Here is a 24,271-nt window from a genome sequence, read left to right as displayed (position 1 = left end):
AATTAAAATTCACAGTCATTAAAATTTGAATGAATCAAAAATCCATTTTAACTAGGCCGGTCTTGATACAGAGAAACTTCCTGCTTGACCACTAAAAAAAAGATGAACACATTTTACTCTATTTAGAAATTAAATGATCCTCAGCAGTTGTCTTCTCTTTCAGTTGTATTTATTGAGGTATTTGAAAATGAGACCATACACATCGAACTACAAAGGGACATTTTAGATATGGATTGGAATGTTACATTTACAGGGTGCTGTTCTTGTGCTGGCCTGAGAGTAATGCAGCAGCGGACGACATGAGCAGAACACTTGTCAAAATAAGTCAGTCACAACATTAATACACTTATGCATATGCATTTCCAAATCATTCAAAAGAAAATTATTAACATTTTATGTGATTTTATATTGTAAAAATAATGTTTCCTTCCATCGGCTGAATAAGGCCTCCTAAATAGAAACATGATAATTTGTCATTCTAAAAGGCTCTGACAGTGCCTCTTAAAATAGCACTATTATATTTGCAAAATGAAAATACTGTATTTGTTGCAGCTCTTATATCGGATCTCATTAGATGTGCATTTGTACCTTATTACGTGCAACACAAGTACTTCCAACAATAACAAGAATTATTCACAGCGTTCAATCATGTCAGTGCAAAATATGTAGTGTTTTCTCAAATTGCAGTCCTTATTACAATTGCTTTTATAATCCCTTTTATCATGATCAATTATGTTTGAAAGAATAACATTTGATAGAATAGCTCAGAGCTGAAGGGTCAAAAAGTGCTATTTTTTTTCCCTCAAAGATGAGCAACAAAACAGAAAGACATGAGTCTGATGTTATTGGCTAACTTAGCCAATCAGCATTTAAAATAAATAACTACAGTAGGTGTTAGCAGCCCTAATGTAAATATTGCTACAAAAATAATTCTAAAGAGAAAGTCAACCCCAACAATTTCTTTACAACAATATGTTCTGTGCAGTCCCATTAGTTTAAATTCTGATTATATTTTTGTAAAATATGAATTAAGCAGCAAAATCCACCCGCTTCTATCCAGCCATGATGGCGGCCATTTTGCTTTTGCCACTTGCTATTCGCTGAAAATGACATCGCAGTTCCTCAGGGCCCAGGTAATGATCAATTACGACTCACCTGTTTTCTGAGAGAAGTCATGTGACATTCACAATCCAGCAGTGATTGGTCATCACCTGAGCCCTGTGCAACTTAGATGTCATTTTCAGTCGACGGTAAGAAGCAAAATGGCTGCCCTTAAGATGGATAAAATGGAGTTTAAGAAGGATTTTGCTGCTTATTTCACATATTCACCTAATGCAATATTAACCAGAGTACTGTGTTTGAACTAGAAGGGCTGTAAATAAAAATGGGTTGCCTTTCCCTTTAATACAAAATCAGAACGAAATCACAAGACGATTCCTGAAATGTACAGCTCACCCCGTCACTTCCCTTTTCCTAAAACACAATTTTTCCACACATTTGCACACGGTGACACCCAACATGAAATAAATCACGTTGATGTGACCTTAACAAAAAACAACCTTCAGTTCAAGCCATTTTATGACTTGATCCAGTTCGCACGACGAGTATATTATACTCTGCAATACATCATAAATGTTCTGAAGGATGAAGGGCGATGAATAAAGTCCGCAATGAGGCAAAAACACACTTTAACTTATGTGGCCGGGTACTTGACACTGTGATGACACTTGACATCTGCCGGGGAAACTTTGACCAATCACCGACGGCGCCACGATTGGCCCTTCTGTTGAGTGCTACTCGGTCCTCCTTCGGCGGGCAGATGATATTTGAGCCGCTCTGTCAAGTGTCAAGCAGACATGCGCTGCAAACTCCCAGTAGCTGCTTAAACCCCACAGCTGAGATTCGCTTCGTAGGAAAAGGACGACGAGAGGGACTTGATAAGAGATTCACTAATACCATCACAGCGGAGCAAAGGCTGCCCCTTTGTCAAAGAGTATTTGTTCCTTCATTGCCCCCTGGTGCTCCATGACTCCTACGATTCATTTTCAATCCTGTGAGCTGATGAGACCAAAAAAAAAAAAAAAAAATGCTGTCAGTATGAGTCCATGCATCCAAATGACAGCAAAGCCAGAAGTGGCACATTCCGTCTTATTGTGGTATGAATTGGACAGCTAAAGTCTGATAGAATGTTAAAGCTGCGTGACACAGAAGTGCTCTCAACATTCCATTTCACTAGACAAGTGTTTTCCAAGCTTTATTGAGGAAAGGCGCATTTTGACATTCGACAATTCCTACACACCACCAAACAAAAACAGCACGTAAATGATTGGAAATTAGGATGACCTCATCTCTGTATTTTCATGCAAATTTACTTAGTGCTAAATATAGGTTTGTCAATATGAACACAAAGCTATGATCTTGGTGTATGAATGGCAACAATTGGATACACAAGTTAGATTGTACTGTCTGGCTGAATAATGGCTCTCAACATTTTTTTTTTTGCCAAATACCCCTTAACCAGCACATAGCCTTTTTTTGGTTGGAAAAAAAGGAGAAAAAAAAGTCTTAAACGATGCTGTGCCTTCAATGTTTGATGCATCTAAATTTGGAACTAATTCAATACTGTATGCTAAAGCATATTTCATTCACCAGCTCCAGAGTATAGATATTGTTTTATTTCTTTCGTCTGCCAGAAAAATGCGTCACTCCAAATGATAATCAGCATCCGCATAAAACCCAATAAATTAATACGACATTATAGGTAAAGCGTGTAAGATTTAGACCGTATTTCATTCAAAAGCAATGAATTAAATGATTGCAAATGTATAAAAACTTGCAAATTAATGTGTTAAAGACCAACAGTATGTTTTAAAAATACTCATTAGTCTATTTATCCGAAAACCCCAAACCCATATTGGAAACGCCAGGTTGTCCTTTCCTGATCCCACTAAGACTTAGTAGTTTGAATGAGTCAAATTATATAGATAAAAAAAAAAAAATAAATAAACGTCCACTGTTGTTCCCGTGCACACGCTGGTAAAGGAACAACAGGCGACAATGAAATGCTTTTCCACTAGATGGCAGAATTTGTGCATGAAATTGCTGCGTTTCACAGAACACAATACTTGCTTTGTATTCAACTAAACAGGGCCACATTTCACACCGAGTAAGTATATTTGTGCATAAATTGAGACGAGATATGATTATTTCGGGATGGATGAAGCAAAACGAAGTGCTCGAAAGCTGCAGCCTACTCACATTGTTTGGGTATCCGGAGCGGCTCGGTGTCTGCACAGATGACTTGATGCATGACTCCTCTGAACTGGTAGAGCAATTTCAGGCCCTTCTCCTCTCCCACACAGGGGTCATAGAAGCCTGGCAAGCCCGCCTGCGGCGAGGGAAGCGATTTATTTGCATTGCATATGTTATACAAAAGTTTCTGTCTCACACACACACACCTTGGAAGTCTCAGTGAGGATGAGTTTGGAGTCCTTGACGAGGCACTGCAACGGCACGGTGACATCAATGACTTTGGCTTTCTCCTGCTTCTGGCTGGTGTCGGACACAAACTTTCCATACCAGGCATTCAGGATAATCAGCCCTACGATTACGAACAGCCGAAAGTGTCATTCGCTTTTGGGTGTCTGGAAGTATTCATCTGCAAGTGCATCTGAAGGGTAAACACATTCAGCGAGTATCTCTTCAAATAACCATGTGCAACCTCGACATAAATGTGACAGGAAATTAATTAGCACACTGAGGTCGCAGTTTTGATTTATGGCAAAGTGCTCCAATGCAGATTTACACATTTAACCTCTGTAGACTGTGCAGCATGCAGATTGGCTTCACAGCACGGGATGATGGAAGTTTAAGTCCGCGAGCTACAGTATATATCATGTGGTTGACAACCACCATGACAAATGTGCCTGATTTACACCTTAGGAGTCCTATTAAGTTTTGAACTTGTCTAGAAGCTATAAATGGCCATTTTCACATGCTGTGTTTTACCCATTTTGGATTCTTCTGCCTCTATGATTCTTCTCACCGACTCCTGCATCAACAGAATCTGAGAAAACAGAAGCGGCAGAGGTTTTTGCTCCCGGTAGCGATGATCAAAAATTCCATGTGAAAAGTAAAACAGGAACGTGCTTGCAAAACTCACAGCGGACTCAGCTTCCTGCTTCTTCTTGGCAATGTCAGTGGCTGAGCTCTTCCTCTGCAGCTCCAGTTCTCTGGGACGCACAGGGACATGCATTACTTACTAGGACTGACCATGGAGGCTTGCTACCCCCCCCCCCCCATCCCCCCATCAGCCTCTTTTACAAAGCCCAGAATGTCAGCAAATAAAGCGATAACGATGCCAAATGGAGGTTGCGAAAAAGGGAGCAACAGGAAAGGCAGGGAAGCTCATTTAAAATGCGGGGACTGTTGTCAAAGCTGCGTCGCGGAAAACAGAAATGCTTTCTGATTCCCCAAGTTGGGGTAGCATCACACCAGTGTTAGTAAGTTGAGTAAACAAGTAAATTGGCATGACGGTGGTGTCGCTCTCCTGCAATGATGTGCAATCTCGGTGTAATGCTGTTCATCTTGTAAGAACCACTCGACTCAAGCTTTTGCATCACTATTTGTGCTTAATTTTTTATGGAAGGCGAATTGGAAATAAAATGTGTTCATTTACTATTTTGTGGCTTGGTATGATGGAAAAAAAAATAAATAATAACGGCAGAGGTTGAGCTCAGTATCAGACAATATCACACAAGAAGACTCACCAACCGTTTTGACTGAATTGATTCAGTTGCTGGTTTGGTAACTTTTTTTTAAGGTAGATGTTTACTTATTTTCATTATACATAAAATATAACCAGTCTCTTTTCTACAAAAATCAATTAATGGTTACTGGTGAGGAGCCGACATCAGCGAATTTGGAAAAATTTGAATTGAAAAAAATGGTTGCATACAATTCCTCGATTTTAAAAATAGTTGCAATTAATCTGATAACCTGTTGACTAATCTATTTATTTAGACAGTTCTTGTCCCAACATGACATCGAAAAACAGACCAATGGGGAACATCTGGCTTTTTAGCCTTCTTTCTTGTGGCTGTTTTTGTTCTCTTTTGTCTTGTGTTCGATCGTGGAATATGGTAGTGTGGATGTGTATTGATGTATATGATTTGTACAGAATGGTTGTTCATCCCTGTGTGCCCCTGTGTGTTTAGGGTGCCCCCCACCTCCCACCTGAAGTCAGCTGAGACAGGCACCAGCAGGCCAGTCACCCTAGTGAGGAGAAGTGGCTGTAGAAAATGGATGGATGGAAGAATGGATGGGTGATTTTTATAAGGTCTCTCAATCTTTTATTATTATCACTAAATGTCAATGTTATTGTTTATTTTACCTATAAAATGAATTGAAAGTGTATCAAGGCTTCAGTGGGATGTCTTTGAACGGGATGTCATATAATTTGGATTTTAAATAGGTCTGAAGTGATGTCAGTCCTAGAACCTTTCTGACAAGCCTCATTTACAGTATAGTAGGAATTCCTTGTATTATTTTATATTAGTCCAGCACAGAAGCGACTAATTTGCAATGCAGATTTTGCTATTAGAAAAGCAAAAAAAGCTCAGAATCAACCAAATCAAAGTGAACTGTCACGCTTGACCTAAATGAGGAAACTGCAGTCACCTGACAGGCACAGACAAATTCACAGACAACCCTTTGTGGTGTGCACTGTGCTTGTCTGATGCACGTGTAAATGTTAAATGAAAAATGCACTGACTCTTCTTTCTGCGCTCGTGTGTAGGGAATGATGACCAGTTTGTGGATGGCCATGTAGACCAGTAGAGGCCCCACTGTGGCATAGAACACAGCGCTGGGCAGCAGCTGGTCTGTCAGGTGGACTGGAAACAAGTACGTCTGACTGGCACGGGCCAACCTGTGAAAAAACACCCGTTAGGTCATCCCAAATGGTGCACGTAAGAATGATTCATCAGATGTTGGGCCGGTCAGTACTTGATCTTCAGTGTGACTCCCTGAGGGACGCCGACGCTGACAGTGGCTGACAGGACACTGTGGCGGCTGATTTTCCTCTCTGCTCCGTATTCCAGCACTGTTCCGAACCAGCCTGTCCTAAAGAAGAAAGACACAGACGTCAATAGAGATCAAGAGGCCGCTACTGACGACAGCAACATGGGCAAAACGTGCAATGACTCAAAGAGGCACACTGTCTAAACAATTAATCAAATTAAAAATATATGCATATGTATATAATGTATTTATTTCTATGGAGAGGTGTTGTCACGTTTACAGTAAATATCATTGTTTCATGAAAAATTAAAAGTTAAAAGGATCAGAAAAAATTTTGTTTGCATTATTGTATAATGATAATAATGATCAAGTCAATGTGTTCAGGAAGATAATTACTTAAATTAAAATCGAACAAAGCGGTCAACTTTAAAATCCCCTCCTCTCCCCAAATTATCTAGTAAATTAAACTCAGCAAACCTTTGCTTTTTACTTGCAGTATATGTAACAGATGACATCTTTTTAAATGTGTTTATTGTTTCATGCAAGGTTTAGCTTTGGCTCTTGGCTTAAGATGATGAAGGTTTGATTGTCATTTTCATGGGCAAGGTTTTTTTTCTCTTGAGGGGTGGCGGATTTTGATGACGCAAGTAATGACAGAAGAGTCACTAATAATTGGCTGACAGACCGATGGGCCGATGATTAGTTTGGGTAAACGTCCTACAACTTAGCGAGAATGAGATAGTCCCACTCCTATTCATTTATGATAAAAGATTATGATACACAATTGAAAATTATCTCGAAAAGATCTAATATTTAATATTCATTTGCACAAACAGTTGGGGCAATGAAATCCCCGATTCTTTCTTTGAATAAAATGATGTTTGATCATGAATTAAGTGTAATGATTTAATCTCCTTTTGATACTGACATGGAGTGTGAGTGTTAATAAAATATTCAACAATCCTGATTTTTTATCACGGTCAAGTTGAGCTGTTAAATTAAATAGTTTGACACTCACGATCAAGGCATAAAATGACAAAAGAGTATGTTTTTTTGTTTGCTATATTAAATTCATATAGTATATTTATTGCATAGCAGGTGTAAGGGTAATTTATGAATGTTCTAAACTCCAGTTTTCACGTGATTGTTGTTTAATAATAAGGATAATTTTCACACAATCTAAAGCTATCTTTCTAGTTAACTACAAGAGCACCAGTACAACTTGCTACAAGAATAGAACAGAATATAAGTCTATTCATTTATTAGTAGTTTATTATTATTGCCCTTATTGCTCTACTATGATTGTTTTGCTGTTGTTGTTTTATTGCCTACTTTATTATTTGCTCGATTGTGGAAAGTAGTCTGCTAGGGCAAGTGAACAGTAAGAATTTTATTGTGTAGTTTTACTATCCATATGACAATACAACTCTTGAATCTTGAAGTAAATTCACACAGTCATCCGGACACTTTTTGTGCAATGACTACCAGACTTACTTGACGGAACCTTTGACTTTAGTCTGGTCCTCATCTTGGAACTTGTACTGGTAGCTCATCATTAGGTAGGAGTGGGGAACACCCAGCTAGAGAGGAATATTTAAATATCTGAATTAGAGCATAAACAACATGCCTGGGCCACATCATTAAGTGCACCAGAACTGCTTTAAAAAAAAAAAAAAGTAATAATCTTCTGACTGGATTGATGTTTTTCAAGAGCTTTCTAATTTTATGATGTAATAATGAAAACCTCTTCAGTGCAGTTCCTCACAGTCTCCGTAATGATGAATGATCAAATACACAATAGCTGTTAAATATACAAATAACTGCCAATAAATTTGAATATTGCGGAAAGCTTAATTAATTTCAGGAGTTATATTCAAAGAGAGAAACTGCAGCTCATCTGCAAAGACTTTGGCTTTGGAACAAGAGGATCATCATTAAAGTCCCGCTGTGGACAAAAGTCAAAATATACGGCAATGTCCAATGACTTGCCCTTGATGGATTTTGATAGAGAATGATTAGGGCAAAATAACTAAATAAAACACTACAGACAACCAAAACAATAAACATAGTGTTTTGGTTCTTTTATTATATTTCATCTTGCCATTGATTGGTATTGGCTACTTGTCGATTACGTTTTTCAACAGATGGGCCGTTTGATGATTCTATGTATATTTCAATTTTGGAAACCACTGATGCCCTGTTTTAAAAAATGTCAAAATGCTCTAGAATGGCTGGCAATGATATGAGTTAAGCTGTGCAGACATACCTAATCTTGTGGCCGGTGAGTGTTCCTGCCAAATGCATTATGGTTACATGGACACACAAATGTTTAGATTACCTGGACAGCTAGAGTGAAGTGGCTGCTCTTTGTGTCTCGCACCACACTTGTGGTCATGGCACTGGTGTGCCCCCAGCGCCACTGCAGATAACCCATCGTGTTTTGGTCCAGGTGGCGTGCTGTCATCAAAGAACAGCTGGGGCGTAAGCCACGGGGGGAAAACTGTAAGCCGCACTGCGCTGTCAAGAAACTGAGCAGAGGAATGGCAAAGAGCCCGTATATCAGATAAATAACAACAACAACAAAAAAACTGCAAAAGCCATGTTACAATTGTAAAACAAGGCTAAAGACTTTGGCCATACCATCGCTGTGTGATATTACGAAACACCTTCAATCCAATAAGAGGTCCCAGTATATCTCCCGCCCCAAACTCCACCTGCATGGATAAATGAAAAATGTGGAATGACAGAAGGTCACCTTTTTTTTTTAACTCTCTCACGACCATTATCTGACAATTGTCAAGGTATTCGCAGCAGCAATTGTTAATGTTCTGCATAACAGTAAAATATATCAGACTTCGAAATAAACTTTAATTTACAAAATGTGCTTTTTCAGCCTGCAATTTCGTCTCAGACCCAAGGTTTTGGGATTGGAGATTTGGAGAAAAAGGAAGAAATGTTTAAATTTAGGTAAAGAAAAAGTTTATCATCAAAAACAATATCAAAGTACAGTAGATCATTCACAATTGAGTGGAAATGTGTTATTTCGTGTGTTTATCTTTATTTTCACCAATCAAAAAATACTGTATATACTTTTTATTTCTATCTGAATGCTCAATATTCAATTCGAATTTTCTTTAGGATATCTAAATACCAAAAGTACGTGAAAGCTGCAGCTGTAGCACCCACCAAAGGTTGATGTTCAATAAGATCGACTTGCCTGCAGAAAATGAAAAGTCGGGGATGTTGCAGCCTGCCAAAAAGGCGATTCATTTGTTGGAAGACTAATAACACTGATTCCAAGAGGGCTTTTGTACACCTGACGCTCGGCTCAAAGAAAAATGAACACTTAATTAAGATTCATTTATTCATTATGGTTGCTGATTGCAGTGTTTCTCAGCCTTTATTGAGCCATGGCACATATTTTAGATTAGCAAAATCTCACAGCAAAACAAAAATATCACAAAAAATATGAACATTGAACTTAGGATGATCTTGTCTCAATTTAATCATATTGGCTTAATGGGAAATGGGAGCCCGTTTCGCTGAACACAAAGCTATTATTGTGTTGTATGAATTGCAAAAGTTTGACGCATAGGCGGAAGAACATTTAATAGTTCTGCTTGTTTCTATGTCGCTGGTGTATACAGATAAACAAAGATACGATTACATCACATTGGATGAACTGCTGCAGCACACCTGATGAGCTCTGATGACACATTGCTGTGTCATAGTGGTTGAGAATCACCCATGGTTCAAGACTCACCTCTCCCCAGCCATTAGCGGACGTCACCCTCCGAACAGTCATGTTAATGTTGCCCCCTCCGTTGCCATTGTGTGTCGAGAGCGAGCCAGACAGCACTGCTGTGTCAGAGGTCGTCAAAGGAGCCTAAAAGATAACGGCAAAGCTGATAAATCGGCCATCAGCAATGCATCAAGCGGCTGGAATGATATTTGCATACTCAAGTGAGTTTTTGTACCTCGATGGATTGGGAGATGTGCATCTTGTTGATCTCAAGGTGAGGAAAACCTCCACCTGGCGTCTCCTCAAAGTCCTCATCATAGCGGTCAAAGAGGTCAGTGGCATCCACACCCACGCTGATGGTGCCCTATTGATGAATAAAATACAATTTGACTGCGGGAATTCAGAACAGAAAACAGTATAAGTAAACGATATTCCAGATAAGAAATAGGGACTGATCAATATGAATTATTTTTTAGACTGATGCCAATTCTGATATCTGGCAGATCAAAAAAAACCAACTGATTCCTCATCACTAATTAAAGATATAATTGAATAAGTAAATATCTTGGGCCCCTCAATGCTTATGCCTATCTTCAGCTATTAGCTGCAAAACACACGTATTTCTGAATTTGGCTTCCATTCCACAAACGCTCTTAAATGTCACAAAATGTTGTTAAAGGTTCAGAAGTTCCATTGCATGTGACTGGTATTACCTTGGGGTTTGTTCTCTGCTGCAGCTTCCTCTCTTCCCGTTCTCGTTGTAGACGTTCATACTCCTCCCGAATTTCTGCCGGGGTTCTTTTTCGTTCCACCACCTAGACAAGTATATCACCACTATGAGAACAAAAACATAAAAAAATACCCTCGAGAGAAGAGAAAACTTACCTCCCAACCTTCTACTTCCAAACCTTTCTTCCCAAAAAGGTCGTAGATGGATCGAGCATGAGGATCACTTAACACTGAGGGCACAGCAGGAAACAAACTTGATGCAATGTACGAAGAAAAAAAACACTTTTAAAAAGTCTACTGTAGTTTTTATAGTATGTACTTGTATGAACTATGACAGACAGACAGACAGACGATGATAGATAGATAGATAGATAGATAGATAGATAGATAGATAGATAGATAGATAGATAGATAGATAGATAGATAGATAGATAGATAGATAGATAGATAGATAGATAGATAGATAGATAGATAGATAGATAGATAGATAGTCATAAAGTGTCACCTTCAAAAGCTTGGTGAACCTGGTTGAAAAGCTGTTCAGCTTGTATTTTCAGCTCAGGGTCACGATGTTTGTCAGGATGGTAGAGCATGCATAGCCGCCTATATGATGCTTTCAGCTCCTCCAAAGTAGCCTGTAATCATACGAGAACATTGCATAATATTACAAACATGTGCACAATCTTCTTTTTAGTCGTTTTAACCTAATAAAACACTGAGAAACAAACCATTCAGCAGCAAATGTGGTGTAGTGTAAATAAGGTAGAATGTACTGCTTTATGGTTGAATTTGTTGTAGTTAATTCTACTTTTTTGGGGCACAGGTAGTGTTAAAAGAAACTATGATTATAATAAGAAATAGCTTTTCATAACTATATACTAAACACAATAAATAAAACACTAGTGAGGTGAGGTATCCTAAGAAAAGATAAACTACACAGCAGCGTCCATGCAATTTTAGAAGAAATTCTTTCCAAAACAATCCAAATTGGAGAGCCCAAGCCAACATTCAGAACCATAAACTCTCAATTGTGAAATAGATCATCATTACTTCATTGTGCTGCCATTAGATTATGATTATACATACAGTACTTTAAAAAACTACAATAGGTGGCGCTATGCACCGCATTTGCAAGCGACATTTTTTTTTTTTTTTTGCAAACTGCTACAGGGGCAAATAAACTGGGCAATCTGGTATGCAATCTCTACTCCCTAAAAAAATACATACATATTCAAAATTGTACAAGACCAGTCGGATTTAGAAGCTTAATCGTTGATGGTCAAAGTTTCTAGATTCAAATCCCATTTCCAACCTTCCTGTGTAGTGTTTGCATGCCCTCTCCAGCTTCCACCCACATGCGGGACAGTTCTGCGCCCAAGTAGGGCAACTAGAATATTAATGAGGCAAAACTTAGCACTAGTACACTAATGAAGAGCTAGATGTTAGATTACTGTGTCACCACGAGCAGGCACTTTTCAACATGAGCTCAGTTTGTTTCACTAGTAGTAACAAGTACAGTAGTTGCCCTACTTGTATAACCAAAGGCAGTAGATGTAAGGGTTATGTACATACTAAGAACGTCAAATAGCCCTTACTACTGTACTAATACATAGAGCAGATGAATAAAAATGAGATCAAAAGGATGTTCATGCACACGTTTACTTCAACGTGCAAAACTGAGATTATGCTTCTGCAGCATCACCCGGTCTCGACCTCCTTCCTCCTCGCTAGCTGGACGATGCATCGGACGCTCACTCGTGAAGCGATCTAAGCACAACCGTCGCAGAGACTGGCGTTCTAATGCTCAATGTCGGTGTAAAACATATTCAAGATCCGTACCTCTTTCCTCACGTTGAGTAGCGAGTAGTAATCCTGGTTATTAAACTCAACATCATCGTCTAAGGACGCAGCCATGTTCTAGTTCGCTGTAAGTCCCGCCCACACCTCCAGTGTACCGAACGCTCATTGGTCAACACAAGCAAAAGCGCAAAATGTTTATGGCTCCCTCTGCAGGTAATGTGAGGAAACAATCACGTTTTCTACCTATTTATTACCTCATTATCGTTAACGAGTTTATTATACTTTTCAAAGTTGAAGAAAAAAAATTAACATATCAACATTATATCAAAGGTGCTAAAATTAGTTCTACTTGGTCGGTGCTAAAGTAGTAGTAGCAACTTTACACATATGTCGAAGAAAATACTGTGGTAACATTAGAATGAGCCTATATTGATTAAATTCTAGTACTAAAGGTTTAAGTTATAACAAGATCCTTATGTTTTATTTAATTTGTGTATATCCCGCTCAAAATACTCCGTTTAGGTACATCAGCACACAAAAAAACTTGTGCACATAAAATAGTATCCGTTTTACTAACGCTCAAAGGGCTATATTATTCCTGTCTGCCAGTGTGTTTGTACGTGCCTGCACTTTTCATCTACGCGCATTCTCAGATCCCGGACAGACCAGGGGAGTGCAAAAACCAAACCGAGGAGGCATGATTCATTATGAGCCTTGCTGTAATTCACCTGAGAGTTGTGCTTCCCTGAAACCCACCTGGAAAAAGCACATTCACGTACATTTTTTTTATGTATGATCAACGTTTTCGATTAGGATTTAGATTGCAAAAGCATTGGTCGACTGTAATATAAACTGTTTGCTGAAATGACACTCCATGTGACAGTTCAGTCGATTTTGGTTGCGTTGCCTGTTGTGCAACGGACCTAAACCCACAATACTACACTCAAAACGAAGACATAAAACAACTTGTATTATGTATAAATCCAGTTGATTTGACAAGTGTTTTTACTTGTCAAATCAGTTGCATTATTGCCACCTACTGGAAGTGTAGCATATGGATTTACATATTTCTTTAACCTTATGGATGTGAATTTAATTGGAATAAAATTAATGTTTGTTGATACAATACAGCTTGGTGTCTGTATTTCTAAACGATTTAAATTTTAATTGTTATTGGTTTGGTAATTAATGCTAATTTTAATAATCTGAGGAAATTAATTCTAAAAATTAAATCAATTTTCAACATCTCTTGTCGTGTTTGGGTTTGCGATTACAGTAGTCTCGTTTGAGCGGAAGGCAGACTCAAAATCGCGTTGAATAAACTCAAATAGGTGCAACTACTCAGAAAAATTAACAGCCTTGATGTCATCGTTATCGCTCAATGTCTTTGGGTAGTCAATTTTGAAAACCTTTTTGCTGAAATTGTCGGTGTCATATTGCATGTTGATGAGATGTTTTTATTAATGTAATGCTTTAGGGTCTTCACAATTTTTACTAGCGCAATAAACCCCTAAAAACTGCACAAATTGAGCGCTACAAGCTTAAAGAGAAGGTAATAATTTCATTTTCATTTCATCGTTTTGAATCTCAGCCATGACTAATTGATTTTATGTGACACACAATTATTGTATTTCCGTAAAGACATAAGAAAATGTAATATGCGGTATGATTTAACAATTGATTAATGTTTCACCAGCACAAATTGAGTTTCAGTACATTAACATATTAATGTAAGTGTCATATGCCTGCCAAAACTATTGTATTTAATCATAGAGCCACACGTCTCTTTGCTTCCTGATATTAAGGTCCATGGAGATTTCTGAACATGTAATGAATTGAATATTGTCCTCGTGAAACTCACCAGAAAGGCACGGACTGGTAGCAGTTACCTTTCAGCTTCTATGCATGAAAAGTACTGGAGTTGGCAAAAGTACTACGCTGGTGTTGTAATGTTGTTTGGTCTCCGAACATTCTCACGCATCTGACTCATACAGGGGACAAGACTTTTCTTTGTTGGAGAAAAAGCAAGAACGGTCAATTTTCACAAATAAAAGATGTTTGCCATGTTAGACTCCTAAATAACCAACTAATGAAAGTCGTTTGGGTATTAGAAACTTTTTACCAATCGATTGCCTGCAGCTTTTTGACACGTTTCGAGCTGACAGATGCTACTCTAATGCGCATGCGCAGGGCCTGTGCAGGCGAGCGCAGAGCTGTCCTTTCAGCACCACTGACAGCGGCCGCCTGCCCACGCGCATCTGCAAAGTCTCTGTTTCGTGCACCCCCCCCCCCCCCCCCAGCCCCCCATCCCTTTCAATTCACTTTGAAACGGCGAGAACGCGACCGCAAGACAAAACGATGAAGCAACGCTGGAGGAGGATGAGGAGGCTGTCAAGGTTGTCCTAGAATACAGACGTGGCCAAGTGACGTGTTAGGGGCGTGAGCGAAGAAGTGGGCGCGCGCGTGAACGTCAGTGGGCGGGGCCTGCGCGAAGCGCCTCCGTCGCGGATCCCCTCTGTCAATCAGCGGCGCTTGAGCCAATCGCCTGGCCGCCCACCGCCAACTTCTCGGCCCCGCCCCCTCCTTGAGCTGTCCTCTCCGAGTGTGCACGCGCGTGCGCCCCCCTTCCCTCCGCCTCTCCCCGCCCGGCTCCTACCATCACCACTAGGTCGAGTCGAGGAGGAGGAGGAGGAGGAAGAGGAGGAGGAGGAGGAGGGATGAGGCGCGCGGCGGAGGGGAAATGGCTGCCGAAAACAAGCCGGAAGGTAAGACAGAAATATCGCTTTTAATTTGAGCTGGCACCGTGTCGCTATATTTGGACTCCCGAAGAGTCGACGACGGGACTTAGGGGCACCGACGACGGATGAGATAAGAACCGGGCTTTCCCCTTTCTCGTTGTTCGTCCCGAAAACACGGAGGCAGCCTGGTTCGGTGCTGAAGCAGCGACAGCATAAATAACCGCGACAGAGTTAGTGTGCGCTATCGCTGGTGCTGAAAGTCAGCCGGGATACGGGTGAGCCGAGTGCTTTCGAAGCGTTCAACGGAGAAAAGGGTGAGGAGAGGATGAGAAGGGCTTCACGCTGAAGGAATTCAGATGCTGAGCGCGCGCCTGCGCGCGTGCGTGTGTTTATGTGTCTCTCCTCAAAGTATAAAAGACCTCCCGATTTTCCATTCCTGACACTCAATATCACCCAGTGCTCCACGTTATATGCGCGAGCATGTGTTTATGTTTATATCCATGTGTGCTTCTGGTTGCTTGACATGACATTCTGGTTGCATTGAGGTGGAGGCAAGAGAGAGAGAGATGAGAGAGGGAGAGGGTGTACGCGCAGTGTAGTATTTGTGTCAGTTTCAAGCAGTACTATTTGTTTCACATTTTACTCCCTCCATTGAACTCTTGAGGTCATTATCACTCGCAGCCACCATTTAATCCAGATTGTTATGCATTCATTCATGCATTATTTAAGAGGCGGCAACGACGTTATCCCTATCTCATCTCATAGATTCATTAATTTATGTTTTATTCAGTGTGTTTCATTTGATTTGTTTACCCCCCCCCCCCCCCCCCAACACCACCACCCTCAATGTTTTCAATGATTGCTTTCGTTCAAAGCCAACAAACAAGCTACGCATGAGAAACACAGTTCCGTTGCTGACTACATGGCAAAAGGACATTTCCTGGCATTGGGCGGAATCATCATATTTACAGGGGACCCCAAAATGGCAAGTTTGTTCAATTATTAGCAATGCATCAGAAAAAGAACAAGGCATTTTCAACGCTTTAGACTTTTCAATCGTTGGTAAACTAACACCCACACATGTGTGAGCTAGGGCTGAGCAATAAATCAAATAATGGCTCATTGAAAATATAAAAAAGCCAAATTGTGAAATGGAGATTTTGGACATACCAGAACGCTGAATGGGTGCATTACAAAACGTGTCTGCAACAGTTACTAACTACTTCATTGTGGCATTTAAGCAAGTTATGCACAAGCTATTATTTAAAGCACAAGCTATTATTTAAAGCTGCAAGGATTAAACGATTAATCGACAACTGTTTGCTTATCAAACTGATTGATGCCCTTTTTAGAAAAAAATAATCATGTAGAAACCTAACATTTTCCAAATGCTCAGAATTTTTGCCTCTCTCCTGCAAATATGATCATATTTTTGTAGTTCTCAACGGAAGCAGACATATCCCTGTAATGAATGTAAATAAAACATTTACAAGCATTTGCTTTCATTTTTTTTCTGATATTATAGACCCAACCAATAACTGAATATTAGTTTAGTCATGTTATTGACAAGTTATTTTGACATAATTTCCTTTTTTTTTTTTAAATAAAAGAATGGAAATTAACTTCTTGAGATCCAACCTCTTATTTTTTTGTCCATTGAAGGGACATCTGGTTTTGGTCTATGTTTTTTGACTCATTCGAGCAACCCTACTTAGTCCTAGTGCGGTCATCAGACGACATCCTGGTCTTTCCAATGATGTCTCGTGTTTGGGTGGGATGCAATTAACAATTAACTCTCCAAAGAATCAGCAATCGATTATTATTATATTAATGGTTAGTTGTATCCCTACCATAATTGTTACATTGTCAAGTTGTCTGAATATTTTACACAGGAATTATTTTTTCAGAAATCCAACCTTCTTTAAATAAATGTTTGGTACTTAACTTTGATTAGAATTGTAAACATCCGGAATTACAAAAAAAAAAAAAAATTAAAATCGAGATTTGATCGTATGAAATAAAACTATCACCAAAATTTGAGTTATGAGGTTTCAGTCCGACGCAAGCTGTATGTAAGTTTTGACGGGATCATTATTCAACTATTAATTAGAATAGGCTTGATATATGACCGAGGTTCTCCACTAGGGAGCGATACTGGCAGGTATTCTCCAAGGGGGGCAATTTTTAGCAACACACATGCAGCGTCATATATTTGTTAAGCCCATTTTGTGTCACAGAGCACTTAATGCCTCTTTCACATCCACAAACGCACACGTGCAAGCGAGCGTGCAGCGAGTAGCCAGAGGCGGGGGGAAGGTCGTGGGTTGAGAGTCCCATTGCGTGAAAATACTTGAACTGAAAGATGAGGCAGAAGGCCCATGGGCAATTCAGCAGGCAGTGTACCACATAAATATCAAACTATCTCCCTGCCCATATTATGGCGACACACACACACACACACAGTGCACCAGGAAGCCTTTTGTCCACTGCCCCTCGCTGTTACGTATAGGGAGGACGTTACAATTTACGAGCCCCAGCCAAGCTGAATGAAAGCCAAATGAATCACGGCAGCCAGGGCAGGAGACAGCCGTCCGCTCTACCCATCCCGTGGCAGATGTGCGTGGCGCCGATCCACAGAGCTCACCAGTGGGCATGTGAACAGCATCCACCATATAGCTCGGAAGACCCTCTCCCTGTGCACTGGTTGGACTAGTTTGTATCATAGCAACAGTGGTCAGGGAAACAGAAATGATGAGGGTGAGGAGAAACTAAAGCAGGGTACAAGTTAGTCACACACACACACACACGCGCGGATAACGTTTCGACTGTGGCCAATCGATCAGAGGATACAATTGATGCTCAGAAAATGGATCAGCCCGCATTCATATCAGTTGGAGTTGGATTTGTGGGTTTAAATGCAAAGTCGATTCAAAACTTTTCCTTAAGATGATTCATTCTATACGCTCTCACACTCGAAACATTTTTTAATATTATGTTTGTGGAGTAGGAATTCAGCATTAAAATCCAACTGTTTTATTCCCTCTCATGTAGCAACCATTTTAATTGGTTATCATCTGACAGCGACACCACGGTTGCTAAAGGCTCAGGTAACAACCAATCACAGCTCAGCATTTTTCTGAGTTGGGTCATGTGATTTTGCAAGCTGAAATGTGGTTGGTTTTAACATGGGCTCTGACCATGATGTCACTTTTAGGTGACATCATAAGGTAAAATGGCAGCCTTCTGAAATGGATTAAAGATGAATGGATTTTGTTTCTGAGTTCATATTCCACAATTACAAAATTAATCCGAATACGTTTAGACTAGTGAGGCTTCACAGAACAGATGAGAGAAGTCAGTTTCTAAAGATATAACCTGTGAAGGCTGAAAGGCTGAATGAAAAATGTGGAACAATTTGGAATGATAGTGAACGATGCAAAAAGACATGGAATGACCTGAATTTGTGGATAAGAATGGTTTGAATTGGGGAATGTAGAAATTAGAAGGGAACTCTAAAAAACAACAACGACGTAGTTATGTTTTTTTGTTTATTTAAATGGAAATAGTTTCAAATGTTGTGTATTTGGGTAGGTAGGAATTTTGCTCATGTTTAAAATAATCCCATAGGTGAGATGAATGTGTGAACGATTTAACATTCAACTAGCAAGTCTTAAGTTGAGTATGTCCCTGGATTTTTTTTTTTTAGTTACTGGAATGAGAAAACTAGTACCCGTGAGTAGCGTAAAAATTTGTAGCATTTTAAATTTGTAATTCAGTGAACCTTTGAATAAATGAAGGAATGGCGATAAATGGCATACAATATATGAATTAGTGAATTTATTTTGACTGAAAAATTTGAAAAATTCCCCTGATTTTTTGAATATAGAAATTAATTCCCAAGGTGAATTGAATGGGCTGAAAATTGAAAATTTCTAAGGGAAATTAATTTGATCTGTTTTGATGAATCTCATTAAAAATTAATTACTTTTTTTGTATGGAAATTATGAAGAAATTCCAAAATGTGAAACAAGACAAAATGGTAGCTCGGACGGCATGCATTTTCTGAATACGCTGAAATGATAATGAAGTGCATGAAAGGAGAAATGCGGAACGATTGCGAGCCAAAGAAGAAGTCGGAATTCAAAGAAGAAGAATATTAAAGAATAGAAATAACATATGACCTTCAGCCTTGGCACAGTTATTGAAAAAATAAAAAAAGGCTGCCTTCGCCTTTAAGAGAAGGAAGAAAGAGTAGAAGAGGAATAAATGCTTCTCCTAAATATGTCTTTTTCTCTTTTTGCAGGACTGAAGAAGATTAGAAATCCAGAGCGAATGGTCAGGATTGCAGTTGGTTACACGGGACACACCCCTCCCAAGAGTGATGACACTGACGCCAACAGTAAGAGACACACAAACAAACGCCAACATGTGTGTGCGTGTACATTTAAGTGCCGTGCTCACATTTGTCTATAGCACAGGGTAACTCTGGGAGCGAGTATAAAAGCTTTCTGGCAGAATGATGTGATGCAGGAACTGAGGTCTTGCTCTGTAACAGATCTCACATACGCACACAAACACATTCACACACACACACAAACGGACACACAAGACATACACTCAATCTCCATGTCTTACTGCTGAGACGTCATGATAATTCAGCACTGTAACACATCATGTTTATTCATGCATGCCAGTACAGTATTAGTATACACACACACATACACACACACATACTAAACTGCACACTACCATAGAAAGTCACAGTAAAGGCAAGGCTCATTTCAGCTATTAGTAGTTTATTGTCAAACCTAATCTGTACACACGGCATTATGTATCTGTAATCCTCAACGGGCCTGCTTAAAGTCAGCACTGAGGCATGCTGAGTAGACTTGGGTCGCTGCATGCTCGTGTACGTGTGTGGCAGTGGGCTGTATGGATGGAACGCCTATTTGTTCAGGGATCATTTGATTGGTTATTGATTATGGATGACATTGGATGTGAGAGCCCATGCACATTTTTGGTGCTAGACAGAGTGGAGGAAGGTGAACCGATGTAAGGACAAGAAGTCAGACATGGCGGGGTTATTGATGGCTATCAAACACGCACACATGCACGCACGAACACATGCAGACATAGGCACACATACACACGCACATACGCCTACGTATGCTGCTGACACACGCACATAGAAATAGAATAGAACAGGGGTGGGGAATCGTTCTTCTATAAGGCAGCAGTTCTCAAATGAGGGTATAACCACCCTTGGGTGCATGTAGGCATATCAGGGGGTACATGAGATTTTAATAGGGTCTCTGCAGGCATCAGAAAATCAAAGTTAATGCTTTATAATGCCGGGAGAGGAACAGTCCAATTTCTTTTTGAATTAAAAGCAAATTAATTGAAACAATAAGCAACTTATTACTAAACTGTTATAGTGACTTTTACAAAATGTTGTCAACCAGTTAGCCTTTAGTTTCTCTACCACTGAAATAGAATAACAGTTATTTATTCGACATTGGACGTTCTGAGGTTGGGGGTTGAAATCTGTGTGGAGTTAGCAAGTATCCAGTTTCCCCCCACATTCCAAGAAATCCCATGTTAAGTCAACTGAAAACTAAATAAGAAATTCTCAAATGGGGTCACAAGTACCCCTAGGGGTACGTGAAGGCACCTCAGGGAGTATGTGTTATTTTAACAGGGTTTCTGCTGTTATCAGGGAAACTAATGTAATGATCAAAAATGTTATTTTTATGCAACTAAAAACATATTTAATGGCCACATATGAATGTATTTACAGTACGTGTTCATATGTTGGACTTTGGTTCAGGACCAGTACGGTACTTTTTTTTAAAATTAAGAGCAAATTAACTGGAACATGAATGAACATATCTGCGCCAGCTCATTTTGTTTATCCTAAACTAGTCATCAGTATGCACAAATGTGAAATATATACAGACTGTATTTTTATCATATTCATAATTTCCAACTTGTTTTATAATGACTTTGATGCACAATGTTGTTTGTGGAGCTTTCAAAATTTATCAAGTAATCAACAACTATTATTAAATTATTTGACAACCATTTTGATAATCATGTAATCGCTTAGAGTCTTTCTTTGACTTAAATGTCAGCCTCTGCTTTCTGTCGTCCTTCGTAAAAGATGTTTGATGGACTTTTGTGTTTATTTTTATTTGTGTTTAAGACATTTGTGTATAAGACATTTGATTTGACTTTGGAGAAACGATGACTGAATTGGTTTCTAGTATGGCTTGATTGTTCAGTCATTTTTTCATCACTAAACATTACAAAATAAACAACAATAATTGGTAAATAAACTTTAAATGATAATAACATGGTTTTGTAATACTGTACTGTCAATTAAAATTTGATCAGAATATTCGATCACTCAATGGAATAATCAATAGATTGATTGTAAGAATATTTGATAGTTGCATGTCTTTTTTGTGATTTTTTTTTTGTACTGATACACATGTAATGCAGCAATGCAGCAGGGAGTACTTGAAAAACATTTTACATTTTACATCATTGAAATAAGGTTGAGAACCACCGCACTAAATAAGTAGTGAGTAGCGAGTAGTTGTTTTCCCGCCGTGCTCTGAGATGGTCTGGAAACCGGTCCAGGGTGTCCCCCGCTCCCTGCAACTTTGATGAGGATACAGAAAATGGACGTCTGGTCGGATGTTCAATTGGAGTTAAGGTTTGCTATCCCTGTCTTCTATCTGTTCTGTAGTCCCAGCTGGAGGATTACCGGAGGAAAAGTTTATCAGCAGAATGATAAAATTAGCATGCATGCCCATCTCCCCCCACCCCCCACCCCTCCTTTCTCATCCGCTCATCTCCCTCTTTTTCTCTTCCCCGCATCCATCCTTCCCCCTACACCCTAACTCATCCTGTACAGCCCCCCCCGCCTTTCTTCTTTCTGCCCTCCTGCCCTCCCTCCCATCCCTCTAGCTGCTGCGCAATGAGCCTTTCTTTCTCTATGTTACATTAATTTTATCCCGAAAAAGAGACAGTGTGTGTGTGTAGGGGGAAGGGGGAAGGGGGAAGGGGGGTGAGAATTTCCCCTGACGCATCCTAATATCAGAGAGGGGGGGGGCGTTAAGAGTTACATTTGGAGCGCTTCTCTTTACTGAGGAGAGTTTTATAATTAACTGACAGCCTTCTCACAAGGGCATTGGCTTGTTTCTGTGTTAAATATGGAGATGGCAGTTTTATGAGGTAAAATATTCATTAGTCGAAGGCCTGACTTGTGTGTGATTTTGGTGTAAATCACAGCATTTGATCAGCTGCTCCAGCAATGTTTCACTTTGGTCAACACTTTTTGGCAAGCATGCGCCTTAATACGCCATTAGCTCCCCTTTTAGCATTCTAGGCTTGTCTCTCCTTTGACTACTTTTCACTTGCGTGCTAGACTAAAAGAAAGTAACGCTGCTTCATTATTAATGTGCTATATATTATATAGTATATAAAATCAAATGCAAGCCGTTCTGCGATTCTCGTTGACTTCCAGATTGTCAAAACTAATTTCCCATAGGAAATAATGTAAAGTGAATTAATTTGTTCCAGGCTCTAACTATCACTATCATAACATCTTTATAACTGTACTTAAAAAAAAAAAGTAACATTTTAAAATTCATACGTCATGCACATACTTCATAAAGAGCACTCTATAACACTGTACGACCAAATAAAACTAAAATAAAGTAAGGCTACTTATCCTTTGAAGACACTTGACAGATATATCGGAATAGGACTGCAAGTCATAATTATTTTAGTCATCAATTAATCTGTCAATTATTTTGATTATTCAATGAATTGGCTAAAAATAGAGGTTATCAATTCTGTTCATTTTTTATAAAACAAGACAATATTTCAAATTGACTGCAGAAAACGCAAACATAACTGCTCAGTAAAGTTCATTCGCTGGCTTGGTTTATAACATGTCAGAAAAATGTTGATGATTTTTGCAGATCTTTGCAAAATGATTTATTTTAACACAATGATAATAATTCTGCTGGGAACTATGGAAACCTGATGACATTTACAACGAAGAGGCTGGAATTGCAAAGATTTTAAAATGAACCAAGTCCCAAAATGATTCATCGATTAATATGATAATTGGTTAGTTGTTGATTAATTGATTTATTGTTGCAACTGCTTGTTTTTGGTCATTATTTTTTGACTTATTCGGGTTCCCTATTAAGTCCTAGTGTGCTCAATAGGGGACACCTTGACCTTTCCAATAATATCTCATTTGTTTCGGTGGCATTCAATTAATTTTGATGTCTTTTTGAGACAAAATGGACACACAACAGTGGAGAATCTACACACTCTTGATGCCAGGTAGATCAAAATAAAAAAAAAATAAATAAATAAAAGACCAAAATGCCCCATTTTAAAAATCTTTGCACCATTTAATAGAATAAAATGGTTTGAAATGATTTGTCTTGGTTAATTATTCTGAAGCGTCCTCCTGAGAGCTAGCCTATTCATTTGTGTCCACTGTTGTGTCCATCAGCAAGACAGCAAAGTTAACTGCATCCCACCCAAACACAGGCGACATCATTATAAAGGCCAGGGTGTCCTCTAATGAGCATACTAGGATTTTTTAGGGTAGCTTGAACGAGTCAAAGAATAGAGACTAAAAACAAATGTCCAGTACAGTGGACACAAATGAACAGGCTGAGTCTCAGGCGATTAATTTTCAGTCCCCTATTAAAAACAGTTCATTATTTTAAATTGACACTGCGATAACATAAATAAACTAAGATTAATTTGAACGGGGAAGTGTTGACTTTTAATATCCCCTGCTGTGAATGGATAGAATGGGAACATTTGCTTGCAATGCAATACTGTCACCTAGTGTCACTTTTTAAGCAGGATTAAAAATTGACGTTATATGAATTGTGTTGCTAATAATTTACTCCACTGCCAGAACCTTTGTTATGTAACGGTAAGTCCCATGACTGCTTGTTGCCGTCACAAAAAAATGCAAATAATGAAAACAAAACACAAAAAATGTCTTGGATGATGTAACTCACGATGACGGTTTGAACTTCAAGATATTTTTCCAGAGCAACATATTTCTATATTTAGAAGCCTGTTAGTAGCATCCCGGGACAGATAATTTCCCTGGGTGGCCCAAAACTTGACAGCTAAAGTTTTTTTTTTTTTTTTTTTTTTTTTTTAAGCCACATGTCCCACCATAGTACAGCTCCAC

General features: G+C 39.2%; 2 protein-coding genes across 2 annotated transcripts in view; one reads left to right on the top strand and one right to left on the bottom strand.

Annotated features, from left to right (window-relative positions):
- Positions 1-147: 147 nt before the first annotated feature.
- Positions 148-12,456, bottom strand: LOC148419076 (dnaJ homolog subfamily C member 11-like). Its single transcript, XM_088424494.1, has 16 exons — positions 12,332-12,456; positions 10,998-11,127; positions 10,649-10,722; positions 10,477-10,578; positions 9,999-10,127; positions 9,785-9,907; positions 8,662-8,735; positions 8,360-8,549; positions 7,516-7,601; positions 6,007-6,123; positions 5,774-5,929; positions 4,163-4,232; positions 4,009-4,066; positions 3,459-3,601; positions 3,259-3,388; positions 148-2,058 (listed from the first exon to the last, which is right to left on the bottom strand). Exons 1-16 carry the CDS (start codon positions 12,404-12,406, stop codon positions 2,033-2,035), a joined length of 1,683 nt encoding a protein of 560 aa, XP_088280620.1. The 5' UTR covers positions 12,407-12,456; the 3' UTR covers positions 148-2,032.
- A 2,441-nt stretch (positions 12,457-14,897) lies between these two features.
- LOC148419075 (calmodulin-binding transcription activator 1-like) overlaps positions 14,898-24,271 on the top strand; it is a 78,653-nt gene continuing 69,279 nt past the window's right edge. Inside the window, 2 exon segments of the mRNA XM_088423473.1 lie at positions 14,898-15,057; positions 19,334-19,429. Of these exon segments, the coding sequence (XP_088279599.1) occupies positions 15,033-15,057; positions 19,334-19,429 (121 nt within the window). The 5' untranslated portion in view covers positions 14,898-15,032.

The sequence above is a fragment of the Hippichthys cyanospilos genome, chromosome 9 (assembly GCF_059441005.1).
Source record: "Hippichthys cyanospilos isolate Australia breed blue-spotted pipefish chromosome 9, RoL_Hcya_1.0, whole genome shotgun sequence".
NCBI classification, from domain to species: Eukaryota; Metazoa; Chordata; class Actinopteri; order Syngnathiformes; family Syngnathidae; genus Hippichthys; species Hippichthys cyanospilos.
Note: the sequence above shows the minus strand (reverse complement) of the source record. Positions and strands in the feature narration are given on the sequence as shown.

Excerpts from the sequence above, each read along its gene's own strand:
- LOC148419076 (XM_088424494.1), bottom strand. The coding sequence starts at position 12,406 with ATGGCTGCGTCCTTAGACGATGATGTTGAGTTTAATAACCAGGATTAC. Across the intron at positions 10,579-10,648 it reads TGGAAGTAGAAGGTTGGGAG|GTGGTGGAACGAAAAAGAAC; the intron begins GTAAGTTTTCTC and ends ATACTTGTCTAG. Across the intron at positions 7,602-8,359 it reads ACTTCACTCTAGCTGTCCAG|CTGGGTGTTCCCCACTCCTA; the intron begins GTAATCTAAACA and ends ATTCCTCTCTAG.